General features: G+C 39.4%; 1 protein-coding gene across 1 annotated transcript in view; it reads left to right on the top strand.

Moving 5' to 3' along the window:
- The window catches only part of ddah1 (dimethylarginine dimethylaminohydrolase 1), a 68,557-nt gene that overhangs the window by 39,457 nt on the left and 9,856 nt on the right, over positions 1 to 19,244 (top strand). Inside the window, exons 3-5 of the mRNA XM_087785377.1 lie at positions 11,123 to 11,222; positions 12,316 to 12,389; positions 19,108 to 19,227. Coding sequence (XP_087641503.1) covers positions 11,123 to 11,222; positions 12,316 to 12,389; positions 19,108 to 19,227 — 294 coding nt within the window. The remainder of the gene's footprint in view (positions 1 to 11,122; positions 11,223 to 12,315; positions 12,390 to 19,107; positions 19,228 to 19,244) is intronic.

The following is a 19,244-nucleotide window of genomic DNA, read 5'->3' as shown; positions in this document are numbered from 1 at the left end:
TTAAGAAATGGAGAGAGCCTGAGTCAGTCCTAACAATAGGCTGTATTAAAAACTAGTGTCTGCCCTCTGAACTGAAGTCAGTAGTTGGTTCCACAGCAGAGGGGCTTAAAAAACTAAAGGCCCTGGCTCCCTATCTACATTTAGAGATTACTGGTATAACTAATAGATCTGCAACTAAGTTGATCTTGTGTCACTCTGTGACATCATCCGTTTGTTACTGAACCCCGGTTTTGAAGCAGATTTTAGCGTTTCTAAAAGCACCTCAAACAAAATATAATAGGGCGAGTTTTATTTATTTTATTTTTTTTCACCTAATTGAGAAGCATGCAAATGAAAAAGCCCTCATAAATAAAAGTTTATTTTGAGGTGTTCTTGATCAAATAAGCTGTAGCCTGCAGGGAGACTTAATAGTTTGAGTTAAGCGATCGTGTTCTCTTTTGAAGTGAGAGCAGCTCTGACACATCACAAGCTTGAAGCCGCCTGCTGGTTCACACTAGCTCACGTCTGGTTTCAAAGTGTTTCTGGGAAAGACCTTTAGTTAACGTTTGTTGGAAACCATTTTCCCCCTCATAGGATTAAAGTCTATTATTTTCCATAGGTTCAACTGTATATGACTGTTTTGGGAAATCCTTCATCATCAGGGGTCGGAACTTCTCTTCGGCTTTGGAAATACATCCACCAAATTCTTCCGAAAAGCGTGGGTGTAACCACACAGTGTTTTTTGTGGAGCTCACTCGCTTCCAGGTTCATTTTTAAGTGTCCTGAACAAAGCTGAGAGCCGCTGGATACCTGAACAATGAAAAGAATGCAGATGTGAAATAACATCAAGGGATTTTCTGCAATATTAGAAGCGTGTGTGGATACAAGACGAGGCGAGGCACATTTATCACCAGCACATTTCATACCTGCGGCGGTCGGCTCTGTTGTTGTCAACCCAATTCTGATAAATAGAAACGAGTGTTTGCAGGAAAACAGAGTCCACATGCACACACACACCTACACACACACACGCACACACACTCGTATATTAATATATATATAATATGTAGTAAAATAATAACCTGCAACTTCTTCACACATACAGTTAAAGCAGGGCAGTAAAGTCTCTCAAATCATAAGGGGAAACTCTGACATTCAACAAGGCTCTGATTGCCCTTTAATATTGGTCTTGTTTTCGTTGAGTGAAGTCAATTTACACGCAAAAGTGCGTCATGGTTTTCATACATTAACCCTCCAAATGCACCAACAACTGATAACCTATCTGCACTAAATTATGAAACCCACCCAGTTGTTCCCAATCTGGAGGATTCCCTGACCCCTTAGCCAGATACTCCTTTTTATCTGAGCAGCGCAGCGCCGCGAGGAACTCCTTGTGTAGAAGCGTAACTGGGGAATCCTTGTGCTGAGGAATTCATCTTAACTTGACTCATGTTTATGAAACTCATGCTTCATTTCCTGACATTTCTTATCTTTACTTTTTCTCTTACCCTGAGCTACAAACTCCAAATATACCTCCCTGCAGGGGCATTGATAGTACACGCTCGTAAATCCAGGCAATCCTTGTCGATTGTTTGGTGGGACATTCCGTTCTGTGGTACATCCCAGACCTCACTCATGTTAAAACAACTTAAATATGCGGGTTCTCTGGGTATTTTGAATTTCCAGAGGCCTCGACTGGAACTCAAACAAAAACAACGGGATTCCGTCTCAAATTGTTTCAATTGAATCATCTTCGGCTCAGCCCGGAGCCAAGTTTTGATTCTGTAAGGGTAATAAGCCGCTGTTAACCACTGAGCTCGGAAACTCTTGACAGGTTATGGGAAAATTACTTCTTGTGACATTTGTTAGGTATTCCACTTTCCGTTCATTTAGTCTTTTTTGACCGTCCTTGACCAGATGTACTTCCACTAAACTCTCTGTGGTGGAAGTGTACTGATGCGTGTCACTGTAAAGGCCTGGGCACACCGCGCCGACTGTTGGGAAAAACGCCTGGATCTCAGAGCGGCAGCTCCGAGGGCTTTTCCGTATGTGTCGAGCAAGATATAGGGAAATTATCTAGAATGATCATTAAAGTCATGTCAACAATATTGTCCTTTTGTATCATTATTAGCACAAAATGACCATGAATCAGACACGTTGATAATGTACAAATGTTGAGATGAAGGTGACTCACCTGAAGGTTGCATGTGAATAGGACAACAATTCAAGACATAAACGTAAATGAGTGAGTTAATGGAGCAGGAGGTGATGAGATGTGTTCCAATGTTTTGATAATGTTTGCTGGATGCGCCGCATTGATTCACATGATAATATTGGTGTGAAGTTTTCAATGAAGGTGTGGTTTCATCCATCGCTGCTTATCTGTTTACTATTGTCACTTCCGTTTCATTGTCCTGCAATAGTTCGCTAGCTAAACTTAGCACTCAACCAATCAGATTGACCATCGAGCCCGACTGAGAAGAAAAGACTGAACGTGTGAACCGCGTCTTTTGTCGTCCGACTAGAACTAGTACGCCGACTCCAGACTGGGAGACCATCAAGAGGTTTCAGCTTTGAAAAGGCAAGTTATGTGTAAACTACAATTACAAAAAATATATATATATATTTTTGATGTTAAATCAACTTTTAATGAAAAAACAAGGAACTGAATTAAAGTAAACAATTAAAGAAAAAATTAAAAACTGAGCTTTCAATTTGTTCTGAAGATGAAAACTAAGTTTAAATCAGTAACTAAACTTCAGTTCCTTGTGTCATAATTGTGCTAAAGACACAAGGCCTGCAGATCAGTTGCCATGAGTCTGATGTAGTATAGATATTTGTCTGTCAAATGTAGTGGTGTTCAGTGTTAGTGCTGTTGTTGTGAAGTAGTGTTTTGTGATGGTAAATATGAATGCATCAGCAGAAGAGATCATGACTGCGGTGTCTTACATAATGTTTTGAATGTGAATGTTTTAATACTAGCTTGTCCTAGATGATATTTTTTTGTGTAACGTTTCGCAGTGTCAGACAAACCTCCGCTGTTTTATAAATAAATATTAAAAGGAGTCCTTGGCTGCCTTTGTGCTTTTCTGGTTCTCTGTTTGTTGACTTTTCCCTCATTCATTCATATATGGTCTTTAGTTATATTTCACCTATTCAGGAGATTTTAGCGGTCTCAGCGCTGTCTTAGTATCGATGTTTGTGAAACAAGCAGTTTGTTGAACATTCAAATAGCCCAGCTTTATCCTCACACGCTAAGTTACAAAATATTTGCCTCGTTATTATATTTCCCTCAAAACTAGGCACTTGAGTATTCCTGTGAATGTGTGGAATGTTTTCATGCTACTATACTTGGAAGATGGATGAATCCTAGCAAAGCCAAGGGTCCAGTCTGCAGGGATCAAGGTCAATAAATAGAAACGACTGGAAAGAGGATGTTGTGATTACAGAAGCCTGCACTGTTTTCCTGACTGTGGCTGAATGACTCCATCTTCATGGCCTGCCTGAGGATTCAGAGTCCGTTTTCCTGTATCAGAACTTTTGGCTGACTCTGCTCTGATCAATGTCAATTTAGCCAAGTTTCTGAGTTCCACAAGTGTTTCTTTCACATCAATCATGTTTTTACTAAAACAATTGCAGCAACTGGTTTCTCTTTGGACCCCTGATATCACAGTAGCCATGTTGAAGTCGAGCTGAAAAGGCTCTCGTCCAGCAGGTTGATGTGGTGCGAGGGTCTCCAGGAGTGTGCACGCCCTCCTGTTGACCTACTTCTCAGCATTTATGTAATCCTAAAGCTGATGAGGGGTTGCAACAGTGAGGGAGGGGGGATGGGGTGTCATGGCTTGGTTAACCACAGGTATGTTCCAACATACACTAAGGATTTATTTGTACAAGCCAAGGACGGCCGCAGAGGGCCTGTTTTCTTTAGGCTGCTGGTAAATGACTTCATTACGTATGCACATGGCCGTCACTGACAGTGTTAATATTCTTAGTCGCTGGACGATTGAACTGTACCGTTGGAACACCATGACAGAATTTCATTGGACCCTTTTCCATGTATGTGTGGCCATATGTGTGTATGTTGGCTTTTAGGATTTTGTCAGTTGATCATAAATGTTTAATTCATATAGATTTTCATGTGAAAACCTGAGCAATATAGATGCAGTGGAGTTTGACACCCATATCACCCACAAGCCCTTATAAAGCATGTCAGCCAGTGACCATCTCAAAGTTGATGATGTGAGGCTTAAGCGCAAAAGTTTGAAAAAAAAAGAAGATTTGTATTCGGACTGAATGATTGAAATAATTGCAATGAGCCTGATTACGAATATGAAAGATCAAAGATACATTACAAATGAAAGATCAAGGATGGACCTATCGGTCTGATCCAGCATCTAAAAGTCGGATTGGGTTTAGGTGAAAAATGTCTAATCCACAGATCTGATCCAGGCAATGTAACTATATGTTTGGGCTGACATCACACAGAGGGCGGGTGTGCAGTGTGGATGTGTGTGGATGTTTGGAGGGGGAAGTCACGCTGCAAGATTCAACACCGCTAAAAGAATTAGGCAGCCAAAGACGCATCATGCCAAAGAATGAGCAGGTTGAAAAAACCCAACAAAGACCGCTATTCTGCAGAGAAGAGAGAAGCCTCCGGGCGACTGTAAAAATAAAGCATAAAAAATAAAGCAAAACTGCTTGGATTAATTAATAATTAGAGGTTTCATCACCCTGTTGAACATTTAGAACCACTGTACTGACTTAAATCTTGGAAATACTTGTATGTATTGATAATAATAATTATTAAATAAAGGCTATAGGATTTGGACATTTTTGTTCAATAAACGTGAATCTTTATTAAAAAAAAGGATATTTTTCTTGTTTGCACTTTGTTCCTCACAAACTTTTTTTTAATAGTATATTGTTAAACATAGCATATCATTTGTTGTAGCTAATGGGGTAATAACACTGTTTTTCTTTATTGAGTAATTTTATCTTCCAGATGTTCTCCAAATGCTGCTAAATATGTAAACACTTAATAAATACCAACTTTGTAATTCTTTGTCATTTTTGCTTGCCCAGTGTTATCTTTTTACTATTTAAAATTTAACACCGGTATCGGATTTGTATTGGTAATACCAAAGCCAAGTCCTAGGTCAAGGCCTGATCTTAACCTCAGATGTGTTATTCTGGGACCTGTTTTTCTCATCTCTTGTGTTATTTCAACTTTAAAGTGTCCTGAAATAACACTTTTAATAACATTGAATTGATTTAACATCATATTCAGACCTTATTAGTTATTTGGGCCTTGTTTTTACTTTTGTAAATGTCCTTGCAACAAACCAGAACCCTCGTAATGGACCGGTATTCTTGTGAAGCAGTCTTGCATATCTAATGGTGTCTGTGCAATTGTTTAAAATTCCACCTTGTTTATGGCCCTGAAAATGTAGTCATTACCCCGTTCCTGCGTTTGCTTTCCACAACATTTAGTCTGCTATCTGTCCCCATCATCATCCTCTGTCCTGGATGCCAAAGTTTGAGCTCTGACGCACAAAAGCCAGTGTTGGAGTCGAGTCCACACAAACAAGTCACTCTTGTGTCTTTTGGTTCTCACAGTCGATTGAGGAGGAGATTATTCTGCTCTAGCACACACAGGTTCATAATATTGTGGGTCTGTGTTGTTTTCCTGTAAACAGAATTTTAATCGTTTTTCTTCCTGATATCCCTGTAGCTCCAATGTTGCAATAAGAGATTCATGAAATACAAAACCATTCTGCAGGCCTTGTGTTGCTTGTGAAGAATTGCATGAGGGATCAACTCTGTCCTGCTCTAAAACGTCCCACTTCCGCTATGTCCTGTTGTGTTTTTTTCTTCCCTGGTCCCTTCCCCAGCCTTCTTCCTCAAGAACAAACTGAGTAAACGTCTTCACTAGTGAGGGAAAGATGAAGCTTGAGACCAACAGAGAGGGATCATGACTGTGGACATTGCACCTGTATTGTAATGTTGTGATGAAGAAAAGGGTTTTAGAGCAGGCCTCTTCAACTGATCCAGAGTAGTTTTAAGTGGATGCAAGTTATTGTTCCAACCAAAGAATTTCACCACTCAGTCTTATGTCTATTTAGTTATTGCTCATACCTGACCTTGGAATTATGGACTTCCTCCATAACTCTGCATCAACGTGTTTCTTTTCAACCATTAACTCTCTTGAATCAAATGTCCAAAAACCGATTAAAACCCCCTCGACAAAAGGTGTGTAGAACAAAAGTGTACCTGGTTCCCCTTTTCTAAGGTGCTCATGGTCGATGCAAGTCTTGTCTGCCTGCCTGACATGTATATTGCCAGATCAGGTTAAAGTAGCCCACTTTTGCCCCCTTGAGGCTCCAGGTGAGCTTTGTTGCCTGGCGCAGTTAAACTAGGATGGCTCTGAGGAATGTCATTGTTTTGTAACCAGTTCTCTTTCCAAATGTTGACGCTGATGGTTCTTTTTAGCAGAATGCGATATCCATGGGTACCGGGAAAGAGGGAGCGGGTAGAAGGGAACCATAAAAGCCCCAAATAAAAGCCTGTTCTCTCTGCTCTGTCTCTTGTACTGTGCTGGAACGGTAGGAATGTGGCAGGCCGGCTGACTGGCCCTTTGGTTCCTTCAGCCTCCCTAATGAATTTTAAAAAGCCTTTTTCATTCAAAGCAGGGTGCTGGCACACAGCGTGTCGCCTGGCTGAAATGTTGAGCACAGAAAGAGAGCAGTACTGGAGGTGCTGGCAAAGCGAGCTGGCACCCAAACAGGGTGGGGTATTGGATGTCCTCCACAGTGAGAGATAATAGGCCACTCTGCTCTTACTGTGGCTTCCCATGCATTCTTGACCCTGCCACGAGGGTTTAGAGGCAGTGAGGGGAATGTAAGGGACACAAAAGGGAGGCAATGAAGAAGTAGACGATGAGAAAAAGAGCCAAAGATTAGACAGATGCCCTTTTTAAACCGTGATCCTAGTGTACTGCTGTAAAAAACACTCCTCGTTATACTTGTTTACACAGAAGAAAATAGAGCTGCAATGATGTGTTTGGTTAGATAACCTGCGCCCGCTATCCTAGCTGAGGCTGAGCACACAACAGACAACTTGATGTTAGCATAATATTGAACACACATTTTATTTTAGCAGTAAAAAGAAAACAACTCACTATAGTAAAAAGGTAATAAGGTAAGTAGTAGAAGTACTTTTTATACTGTGGTTATGTTTAGTCACTTTTGTCATTGTTTATTTATTGGTAAAGTTTATTATTTTCAAGAAGGAAAGCAATGATGGGCAGGTTCCTATGATCGTCAGAAATGAATGTAAGAGGCCATCATGTAAAAGACAGTCCAAGCTAGTTGTTGAAAAGGATTGAGATTTGTCTACACCCTTTTCACAGGAAAAAAAAGTTAAAACAAGAATGAATACAGCTGACTCAAACACCATCTATCTCCTGATTACCTTCTACCTGTATTAGTATTTTGTTTTCTGGTTGATTCAAGCTTTTCACCAGACAGGAAAACTGTGGCCCCTGAGCATCATGAAGGGAAAGTAGGCTATACTGTTTTGTATTTATGCTATTAAATACTTGTTAATGGGAAGAGTTTGCTTTTGTGGTGTGTACTTAATTAAAATTGGGTTAAATTATTTTGGCCAACAATGTATTTAAAGATATTTTTCATTTGGCCCCAGGCCTTGTCTTCTTGGCTTACATAATAAAAGTTTCCATTGATGAGCATTAGTGTAAGCATGTCAACAGAAGCAACTGCTATATTTATAAGCACATCGAGATCAAGTGAAGCTTCAAAAAGTAATGCACTCTAATTATAGAAATATTTAAGCTGAGCAGTTATTAGGCCTCTGTGCCACACAATAGTTAGAGCTGCGTCTCATCATAATGCCACTTAATACCTGTCGGTTCTTTTCTGTCTTGACGGTCGAGAACATGCCCGTCGCTGTAGAAAATAAATGATACCTGAATGTTTACTGTTTCACTCGAGCGATTGACGTCACATGCCAACGCGGCACAAAAAGTGGCCAACTCGTCTGCTGCAACACGTCGATGGCAGCATCCAGAGGTCTTAATGAAGGGGAAGAATGCAGGCAGGTGGAGGTGTGACGGTTTCAGGAAAGGCTTTTTGGCTCAGCCCCGTCGTTCTGTGCCAAGCGAGAATTGTTTGAACAGGTGCAGCAGGTGAATACCGACATGGCTGTAAGTCTTTCTTTATGATTACTGACAAGCCCGATTGCAAAACTTACGACTTTCAACCTTGCCTGTGAACACAGCTCTGCTCCTGAAGCCAAAAACAACTTTTTCTCAAGCTTCTATCTGTCGATAACGAGATAACATTTTACTTTTGCCAGTTATGAAACACAGACTGGCACATGTGTGGACTCCTGCTTCAATCTGTACCAATAATGACAGATCAACGCAGAGAGGCTGTTTTTAAAAAAAAAAAAAAGGATGATGTTTCAACTCACTTTAAGTGACAATTCATCCAAAATTCAAAGCTCACTCATTTTCCACTCACCCCCATGTCGTCTAAAGATTGGGATTATTTTCAGGATATACGGTCTAGGTTGTTTAGGTCTAGGAGTTTTAGGCAAAAATGTATGTCTAATGTAGCGACTGGCGCTCACTTCACTTCATCTTCATCTTTGTCAAAAAGACACAGTTAAAAACATCCAACTACCTCCGTCATGCTCGTCTGTAATGTTCCACCTGTATTGCAGCCTCAACATTAGGAATTAGAAAAAAAGTCTATATTTGAATCTTGTTTTTAGCACAAGATACCAGGGCATCAGCGTAAACCTTGCAAATATTAAAATATAAAATAACAAAGATGAAGACGAGACAAATGAGCTCCAGTCACTAGTTAGAATGGACTTGCATGTTTGTTTATAACTAAAAAGGAACTTAGTACTCTGTACTTTGTCGACATGAGGGTTAGTAGAAATTAGATTATTTTTTGGGTTGAACCATCCCTTTAAGGAAACTTGAGTTTTACTCCCGAATGTTTTTAATATTGAGTGTGTTCTTTTGGGTACTCTGGTTTTCCTCCAACAGCTTAAACGTTATATAGATGTCTCTTAACGGTCAGAGGGCCGTACACTTTAAAACATACAAATGTATACCCTTTAAGAATTTTCTACTGTCATTAAACAATATTAACTGTAATTAAACAAGATTTTTTGTCTTTATCAAGGCAGTGTAATTGATCTGATTTTAAAAGCTGCGTGGCACTGGAATGTTGATAAAATTATTTAAGAATGCAATGTCTGGCTCTGTGCCACGTGGAGAAAAAATAAATCCTTGTCAAATTGTCGGGCTGCTCATTGATCGATGACTGTTTAAACATCCTGTCAAAAATGTTTGTGCTGGAAAACGGTGTCATTGCCAAACGTCCACTTGTCGGAGCAATGATCAGCTGCACCGACTGAACTTTGGATGATTGTTTCAATTGATTAGATAAAAAATGGAATGGAGAAAACATAAAAAATAGATTCCTAAAATTACCTGTGTTGATATTTTAAGTGTTAGCTCAAGAGTTACTTTGGAGTCATTTGTCTATAGAATATGCTTGAGTAGAGCAATGACTTCACTAAGTTTCCACTGGAGGTCACAGGAGGCTCAGGCTCTCCTCATGAGAGAGCAGATACCATCTCGCTGTCTATGTTTAGGAGCCATAACATTTCACACGGTGGTCGAGGCAAACCTCTGGGTCATATCTCCTCCAGTGATGTCAGTGAAAATTCCAGAGAGCTGAGGTAAAGAGCTCCTCATCGCCGTGATGGGGGATTCCTGATCAGGGGACCACTGAGACAGTAGAGACACTAAAGGAGTGGAAGTGTCTTTTATTAGGGAGAGAGTTGTGTGTGTGTGTGTGTGTGTGTGTGTTTGGATTCAAGACATGACATCATGGCACTCCAAAGTAAGTTTCCGGTTTGTTCGGACTAATTTTGGCCTTAATCAAATACTGACTTGTACATAGGTATGTGTGTGTTTGAGTGGTTGTCTGTCTCAACAGAAGCTGCAATAAACTGGGGACCTGTCCAGATTGTCCCCTGCGCCGACCCCATGTAGCTGGGATAGGCGCCAGGTCATGACCCTAATAGTTTGATTAATTCCACTGTCAAAACTGTGAGAGTAAAAGGAAGACTGTTTTCACTGTTTGGAAAGAAACGTCGTTCTTGCACTAAAGACATCATGCCATTTATACCTTTTCAAACACGCAGGGATAAGAGTAGCATTTCAAGGTATTTAAATATGAGCTTGGCATCCTACAGTTTCTAATATAAAAAGATATTCAATCATCAATTAAATTAAATTAAAAAAAATTTTGACATGTATTCATAAGTAATTTCATTTACTCTCATTACTTGTTAGATGGATACTTTTGAAAAGTGAGTGTTGGATATATTCGTGTGTGCCTCAGATACTGTACGTGTCGTAATACAAAACGGAAAGTGAAAGTGTGATTTCTGATGATGTGGTTGTGAGTCTTGTCTGGAATGTTACCTGGATGACCTCATAGTTGCCGCCTTCCAAAATGAGTAAAAGCAGAAGCAGTGAGTTCAGCTGGCTGAGGTCATCGTGCGATAGTGCTCATGGAAACACTGATGCTCTCGCTGGTCAGTCGGCACCTGACATTTTGTCCTCTTATTTCCACCTGTGCACCACATTGTTTTATCTCAGAGCAGGCAAAAATTCTGGTGTGTCTGCATTAAATTGTATTTTTTTGTGGCCGATTCTTAACACGACAGCTAATAAATAAAACACACTTGAACCACTAACTCAATATGACGTAATCTTTCCGGCTCATTGGAAGGATCGCAGCCTTTCATGTTAACAATTTGAGCTTCAGAGAATTCTGCCAAAAGTTGTATCATCGTGTTTACAGATGTTTCATTGTCATCTGGACTCTTAGTAATATTATGGGAAATGCAAAATGTTGGCCATTCTGATGTAATAGAATCCATCTTTGAACTGAAGCCCTTTGGGTTTATAAGTCTTTAGTGCAGATGTCGGCAATCTGGATTTAGTCTGTTTTATAGATTAATCTGTACTTATTAAATATTTTACTCTGCACAAGGTTCATAATATCTAAATCGTGTTTCTCTCTCTTACTTTCAGACTGTGTTAATGAAAGAAGCTCTGAAGAAGCTGGATTTGAAAATTGTGGAGATGACGGATGAGAATGCCGTACTGGATGGTGGAGACGTCCTTTTCACAGGTACGAGGTTGATTCTTGTGAAATGAATAAAGTAGAGTAAAGAATGGAGATGAAAACTTCCTCTCCATGGAAACCTCCTCTAGCTCTAGTTTTACTTTCCACCTTGTCCTGGGTCTGTCCTGTGATTTCCTCCCTCTCAGACTTGATTAAACCTAAAGTCACAGCGGAACAAAACATCAAAGAAAAAAACGAAATAGAAAGTCAAATGTTGAGTATTCAACATACAATACAAACGTATTCATAGTAACTTCTTGATTATTTTTTCTGAAAACAAACGTTCCCAAACTTACATCAATTAGGATAAGAGCACTGTATAGGGTTAAGTCAGTGACAACAAGAAATGTGATATGGACTCATGAGACGTGGCATGAAGGTTGACCAGAGAATTATAAAAGCAAAACAACCTTCAATATTCTGCCACGCTGCACCAATCAAGAGTTCTCTAGACAGACCCAGATCTCTGCATTCAGCTCATAAAACCCATGAAAGCCGAGAGCCCTCAGCATGGTGGTCTCTATTAGATTCTAGTCATGTTACAGTCGTGTGGTTGTTGAAATGTGGGTCAGCGTTGTCTGCACCATAGAGGCCACAAGGAAAAAAGAAAAGTATAGTACATCTAATTGGGTTTCGAGACAGCGCTGCCATGATTGTTTCCAGCAGAAATGGGTTTCACATGGCAGGGCTAGAAACATTTCCTGTTGGCAGAGACGCGGTTAAATTTGTAAAAGCTCTGCAGCTCTGTCTGTAGACTTCACTACAGAAAAAGGGATTCTTAAAGCCCTCGATTCTTCTCCTGAATGAAAATGTACTTTTCTGTCAGTCACAAAAATACTGTGGCCTGAATTGTCCTTCTAAATTATTTTTGATATGTCTTAGTAGTTTTTCAAATATTATTATTAACTTTGGTTATGTTAGCTTGACAATGTTGGTATATTATTACATATTTAGTACAATTGTTTCCCATATAAATATACCTTTGGGTTAGCGTCTTCCTCCATTGTTTCTGTGCTAGTTAAAAATTAATGTTCATTTAAAAGTTACCTAAAAACATATAGAATACATTCAATAACTTCTGAGGAATATCTTTGTCCAGGTCGAGAATTCTTTGTTGGGCTCTCCAAACGAACCAACCAGAGGGGCGCCGAGATTCTCGCTGATGCTTTCAAGGTGAGTGAAAGATGACAGTGAAGTTAAAACTGCTTTTGTAAAGAAGCCTGAGGGAACACTTTAGTTTCCAAATCGTTTGATGTAATTACCATGTCTTAGATCATTCCTGTATCCTCTTCCCAGTTAGACATATTTTGAAGACCTCACCATTTAGGAAACCATCCAGCCATCTTAAGTCTCTCTCTGTTATTCCCTCACTCGAACAAAATCCGACATCATTCTTCTCCTGTAAAGATCTCCTTTTTAAATTAGTTTCACACTTATGTTATAGGATCACTCTGTCAAAATTCAAATTTAACAGGCATAAATAGTTGCAGCAGATTGAAAGAAAACTCATAAAAAGTCCTAAAAAAGACAGTCCATGTTCAAATTGTCATTCCTCTAATGTAAACTAGAATGCAAACCTTTTATTGACCAATTAAATAATCATGGTCAAATCTTGACTGATATGTTTTGCCTCGTGCTGACATACATAGAAAATACATTTTAGACTTATGACCTTACCGAAAGGTGTAGAACAATTATTTGCCATACATTTATTGACATTTTGGTGGCCAAACAAGATTCAAGGTCTTGTGATCACAGACCTTCCAGTGGACAAAAATGCTAATTCTTTGTGAAGTCTTGTAAGTTCTCCTGTGGGTATATCAGTTGCACTCTGGTTCTTCTGGTATATACGTGTGGTGGAGTCTGAGCTTTCACCACCAAACCTATTGTGAGAGTGAACGAAACCAGCAAACAATCTGCAAAAGGAAAAATCTATCCAAAGCTGAGGGTTGGTTGTTGTATTTAAATACATATATATATATATATATATATATATATATGAAATATGCTTTCAGCGAAGGCAAAGGAAATTTCATTTTCGCATGGGATAACATCTTAAACTGCTGCTTTAAAAAACGTCTACGTTATGGTTGAACGAGTTAGTATTAGATCGAAAAATTCCACCTCAGAGCTTTATTATACAGAGAAAGATTAAAAACATAATTCAATTTGAAACATTTTCTTTGTCAAATCTGTGATTAATAGTTACCCCCTGAGTGTGTGCGAGTGTTTGTTTAAAGGTTCTGACTTTCAAGGGTGTCCTCGGCTTCTCTCCACCTTACCTCCCTTCACCAGAAATGTCAAGTCAACAATGAATGAATGCATAAACTAGATAACACCAGACAATCCATAATTCTGACCTGGACACCATTATTTAAATTTTGTCACATTGAGGACTCTACTTGATAATTGCTCTGTGGGAACACAATTTAAATGATCATCAAAATAAGATAAGAAACAAAATGGGGCAGAAATTGAAGCAAAATGTGAAATATTTTGATATTCTGTATTAGGAGGAGTGTTTCAGACTTTCAGGCCTGGACGGTGTGGCAGAACATAGTGCTCTCTTTATCGTTATCATTGGCTCTCTTCTCCGCAAATGTCCAGACGATCTGTCTTTTCTAGCAGTAGCTGGGTGTCCATAACTCTTGGACATTTTTATTATAAAATTATAACATAGGTGAAATGGTAACACTTTTATCTTCTCGACAAATGTCTACATCAATCGACCAAAATAATGGGAGTTCTGTACTATAAATGGCAGTGTTCTTGCTCATCTGTGAGCTGTCTGAGTTTGAGGTCATGGTATCAGGTTCTCTTGCACCGGCAAACATTGCAGACCAGAGGAGAGCAGTTTCCAGTCATACTGCTGGCTCGCTAATGCTGGTTTTGAATGTATGAATTGAAAAGTTTAGTATGTTGATGCGAAACAAAAACGTCCATCCAAATAGAATTTTCCATGCATCACATCTGCATCAACATTTCCACTCAAGCACGACAAATCAAACCAACTATTTACAGTGAGATCATACACAGACATGCACCACCTCTGTCGATGTTCCTGCAGCTGAAATAGTACAATGTAACATTTATACTTGAGTTGCCGTTGATCCCAGTTGTAAGCTGGTGTTCCAGAACTCTTGGTAGTTATGGTTTAGCTATTTATTTACTTTATGGTCTCGTTCTCAAGAAAGCCTTGTCCTGACACTCTTGAGTCTTGTTAATGTCTTGGCTGAGGTGGTCTTGACCACAAATGTACAAACTCTAAATGGACTGTGATGACTTCAGCCATTAGTATCTCTTTAGACTTTAGGCTTTCTTTTATTGTCTTTGCACAGAAGAGCACGGCAGTGAATGTACTTTTAGATTCATGAAAGAAAAGATTAAGGGTTCAAGAGAGCTATTGTGTAGTGTACGTCTGTGAGCTAGTTTTTTAAGTGTCTAATGAAAGCAAAAGGAAGTATTTAAAATCATAATTTATTCCATAAAACATTCCCATTTCCTATTCTATGAAGAAGAAAAAAAGTGTGGAGCTGGTTCACTAAGCTGACTCCACAAAACTGTTGTGACCCGAGCTTTAGCATCTGGGTCAACAACCAAACAAACTCATGGAGAGTAGTTTACTGAGAGGAAAAAACAACAGCGATTGCACTAAAGATCTGATAAATGGTGGAAAAAAAGGATCAGTTTAAGAGACTTTCCTGTTGTCACTTGCCAAGAAGCATCATTACAATCCGAGCCTATCAAAGATAACAGGAATCTGAGGGGAGGAATTCAAACAAACCTGATGAAAAAAAAGGAAAAGAAAACACTGGAAATATGCTGTTATGAGCTCCCGGTGCTCTGGTCTGGCTCTGAACTGCTGGATTTCCAGGTTTGTCATGGTCTCTCCATAAATCTCTCCAATAACAGTAAGCCAATCTGTTTGTTCGTCACGCTGCGACCCTGGCGGAAGTTGCGTGACTAAACCCTTCCTGTTCCACGGTTGTTTCCCCACGTTTGACACAACATTATGCCAAGAATTGACTTTGAAATGACAGGAATCTCATATTGGGGATGACAAGCATACTGGGAGGATATTGTGTTGTAGGAGCAAAGCTTGGGAAAAGAGAAGGATTTTGTCCAGCCGTTGTGATTCTTTTCCTGGGAATAATTGTTCTTCAGTCTTTTAACCATGCCTGTGAAAGAACAGAACTACAAGGCAGTCTTGTTGGTCTGATTCCATGATCTGATTATGGTCGGATTTATGTTCATTTGTGACAACCAGACGCTTGTTGAGACTTAGACTCAACCCAGATGAGTTACTTACGCAGACATGATATAGATGCAGGAGTCCTGCGACTCTCATTGCCTATGCAGTGCCAATAGACCAGCTCCAAGTACTTGCATGAAGCCCGGTCTCAAACTCACTGAGAACATTTTAAGTGAACTCCTATTTCATAAGACATTATTCTAGGACGGGAGCTGACGTCTGTGTTTTCGTTCTACATATTTACGTGGCCTCTTTTTACCGGTGGATAACATTAAAGATTTTTTGACGTATGTTCTCCTTCACCGTCATTCACTCTTTCTCAGGATCTGAGGATCAAACGGGCCTAGAAAGTCTGATTTATTTTTACAGGAAGCAGGTTGTGGTTTTTGGCAGGCGCTGCCCAAATACAACTTATAGACTGTGCAAGGCAGAAGTCTTGTTAAGAAGAAAATAGGGGTTCTGTCTGACCGTTTTCCCACTGTTAGCTAGCGGCGCGGCGAAATCAGCATTCAAAACCATTAGCTCGATCAGATGAGAAGGAGGAAATGGGTGCTTGTCGATAATAGTGTAGCTGGCAGGTGAGGCGGGTGAATGTGTGGAGATTGACTGCAGCACAGATGCAATCGGATGATGAGCCGGTGCAGAAATGGAGGCGGTTTAGTGAAGAGCTGATGAGATAGCCGCTGTCAGACGGCAGATTAAACCAGGTGCTGTGAATCAAGAGGACTATGACACACACCCGGTTCTTCATTGACCCAAAACTACTCTTTTGATAGCAGGTGTTGCAGGTGCCGGGGTTTATGAATCTGCCTCAGTGAATTGTGGATCAGCCGCATGTTGAGCATCCTAACTCGTCTAATAAGTGGCTTATTTAAACTTTCTCCAACTGAGCCGACACTCCAGGTCGCCCCCTAATGACCAGCAGGAGTCTCAACACGTGCAGCAATTAATAACATCAAGCAGAGGAGTCACAGATTACATGTAATTAGCTTCTGATTTAAACATTCTCTTGGTATTACACTCATGGAATCAATTCAAGCAGAACGACGGAAATTCATGGCTGTATCTGTGGAGTCCATACAGGCAGATTAGCTGATGGATGGAAGTGATGGATGGAAGTGGCGAGGATAGACGAGTGTGGAGATGAAGAAAAGCAGAGGAGAGAGTAGAAGAGTAATGGAGCAAAAGGACTGTGTCGACAAACCACAATTGACTAAATCACTGTCTCCATTGTATCATGCAGGCGACTTCCAAATCAATCGCAATAGGAACTCTATTGTCTGTGTTAAATACACTCAACCTACTTCTAGTATTACAATACCGTATTTTACGGAGCACTTAAAAGCATTTAAATTTCTAAAAAGACGATGGTTCGCCTTATATATAAGCTGCCCTTTAGATATGAAAAAAGTTTGAAAACGGACTATTCATTGACTTGTGTTCTGTTTAGTGCGGAAAATACGGTACTCTGTTTTGTTTTCAAAAGTTCTGACAAATTCACACAAGTTATGACATTGTAAAGTTGAGGCACATTTTTTTATGCCTCATGAATGTATTTGCATGAAATACTTTTTGAAGTCATGTCTTGCCCCTGACTCTTAATGAATTTTGGATTATTTATTTAAAATTTTTCAAATGAACCAAATAATGCTAATTTACTAAAAAAAAAAATCCATATAAAACCGTTTTTTTGTGTTTTATTTATTTATAAATTGTATTTTATTAAAATAATGAATTCCAATTTATCCAATTGGTAAATTACTAATTATATGTTTAATGTTTATGATATTTTTTAATGATAGAAAGTTTTTCTAATAATTTTAGCAGTTGAATATAACTCTTAAATAATGTCATGAGAATAATTACAGTTGCAGGTCAACATTGTTACCACACAATGACGAGGAGACGAACCAAAACCTTCTTGATTTCCTCAAGTGGTTGAGTTGCTAACGGGAGTCGTATCACTCCAGAAAGCTTCACGCATGAAGAATGAGCCGGCTTACATAATTCCCAGTTGTCCCTCTGTATCTCTAAACAAGAGCCAAAGAATGAGTCTGTGAAAACATCAAAGCCGATTCTTCCTGTGATCACTCCTTCACCATGGCTATCTTTCCCCTTCTAACTTTATTTGATCTAATGAGCGCGGGTGAAAAGTTTGTCCGTGTCTATGAAAGGAAAACTATAGTAGAACGGAAAGTGTTTCATGGCTCTTTTTAATCTCATCCAAGACACATAATGTGGTGGAGGAAACATCTTTCTTCAGCAGCATTAGTTTGATGGTATGAATGTTGGCAGGTTTAGTGCAGATGGAAAGAAAATATAGGTTACGACTTATATCCTATCCTAATTCAAATTACAGCCCTTTCAATGTATGTCTGTGGTTCCCCCTCTCTTGGTTTCCAGGTCTCTCCAAGTATTATATAACTGGCACGAACTTTAAGAACTGGATCCATGCCGGAGCACATGTAAACAGTTATTTCCACCAGTCATGCTGGGATTCTGCTGAATTAAATGTATGTAACTTGTCTTAAATGTGAGTTTACTAACTAAGCTCAAATCTTAAGGGGTCATTATCATTAGTCGTCGTTCATTCACAATCCATCTGAATTAAAAAGATGTCCAAATGATTTTTCCATTGGATTCGACTTAAAAATCATATTCATAGTTTTTACTTTTAAACAAATTGTAAATGGCATCTTAGTGTAGAGTGGAGACATGGTGGTTCAAAGACAATAGACAATAGTTCCAAAGCAAAGACTGTAAGTTTGGCCACAAATAAAGTCAGAGGATTGTCAAAGTCATTCTACTACTTTCGTCATTTAATGTGTCTTGTCATCGCGGGAAAAGTGTTTCATTTGCACATTCATGATATATGTCAATATCAAACATCATCATGAAAGCATTCTTTTTTGATTGCACGATTTGAATGAGGCATATTTTAAAGAGTGATAACACCCAGTTAAGTTAGGAAGGCCATGTAATATGCCAAGTGGAGAGTCAGTACCTGGGTTAAAGTTATCTGTATCTTTAAATCTAAATCTTCAAAGAAATTTCAGAGGAAACAGAAATCTTTTACACTTTCATGAAGAGGCTTTTTAGTTGTTTGTATCACAATAGTGAAACAAATTTTGCATAATTGATATATACTAGATGTATCTCTTCACATGATTTTAAAGTGTTAATCATCCAAAACTTCATTCAATTTCTACTCACCCCTCATTTTAACAAAGGGTAATCTAAATCTAATAAACAAAAGCACAGGAAAATATGAATTAGTGGTGGAATGAGGATTCAGTAAAAATCCATGGAACAAATGTGAATCAGCTCCTGACTTGGATGTTTGTGTAGTAGTTTGACAAAGATATTTGTGGGTCCTGAAGGTCCTGAATAAGGTATAACATCCTGCTGCTCGTTTGCTTAAAATCTTAACAAAGTTAGTGTGCAAACATCCCGCAAATCCAGTCTTTCGATCTCGTCAATTTCCCAGGAGTCTCTGTAATCCTCCCATGATCCCTTTGGCCCGCTGACATCTCCTGCCAGTCTCCTTCCACAGAGGCTTAATTCCAGACTGAACGCTCTAACTTTTGTTTCATCTGCTTTGTGCTGATGCATCTTTGTTGAGGTGTGGTCTGTGTGCAGGATTACGCCGTGTCGACCGTCCCAGTGATGGATAAGCTTCACCTGAAGACCTTCTGCAGCATGGGCGGACCTGACCTCATCATCATCGGGGCCAGTGAACCGGCCCAGAAGACCCTCAAAGTAAGAAACCTGTGTCC

The sequence above is a fragment of the Callionymus lyra genome, chromosome 2 (genome assembly GCF_982586985.1).
Source record: "Callionymus lyra chromosome 2, fCalLyr1.hap1.1, whole genome shotgun sequence".
Taxonomy (NCBI): domain Eukaryota; kingdom Metazoa; phylum Chordata; class Actinopteri; order Syngnathiformes; family Callionymidae; genus Callionymus; species Callionymus lyra.
The sequence above is the reverse complement of the archived record's forward strand: the minus strand, read 5'-3'. Positions and strand labels throughout refer to the sequence as shown.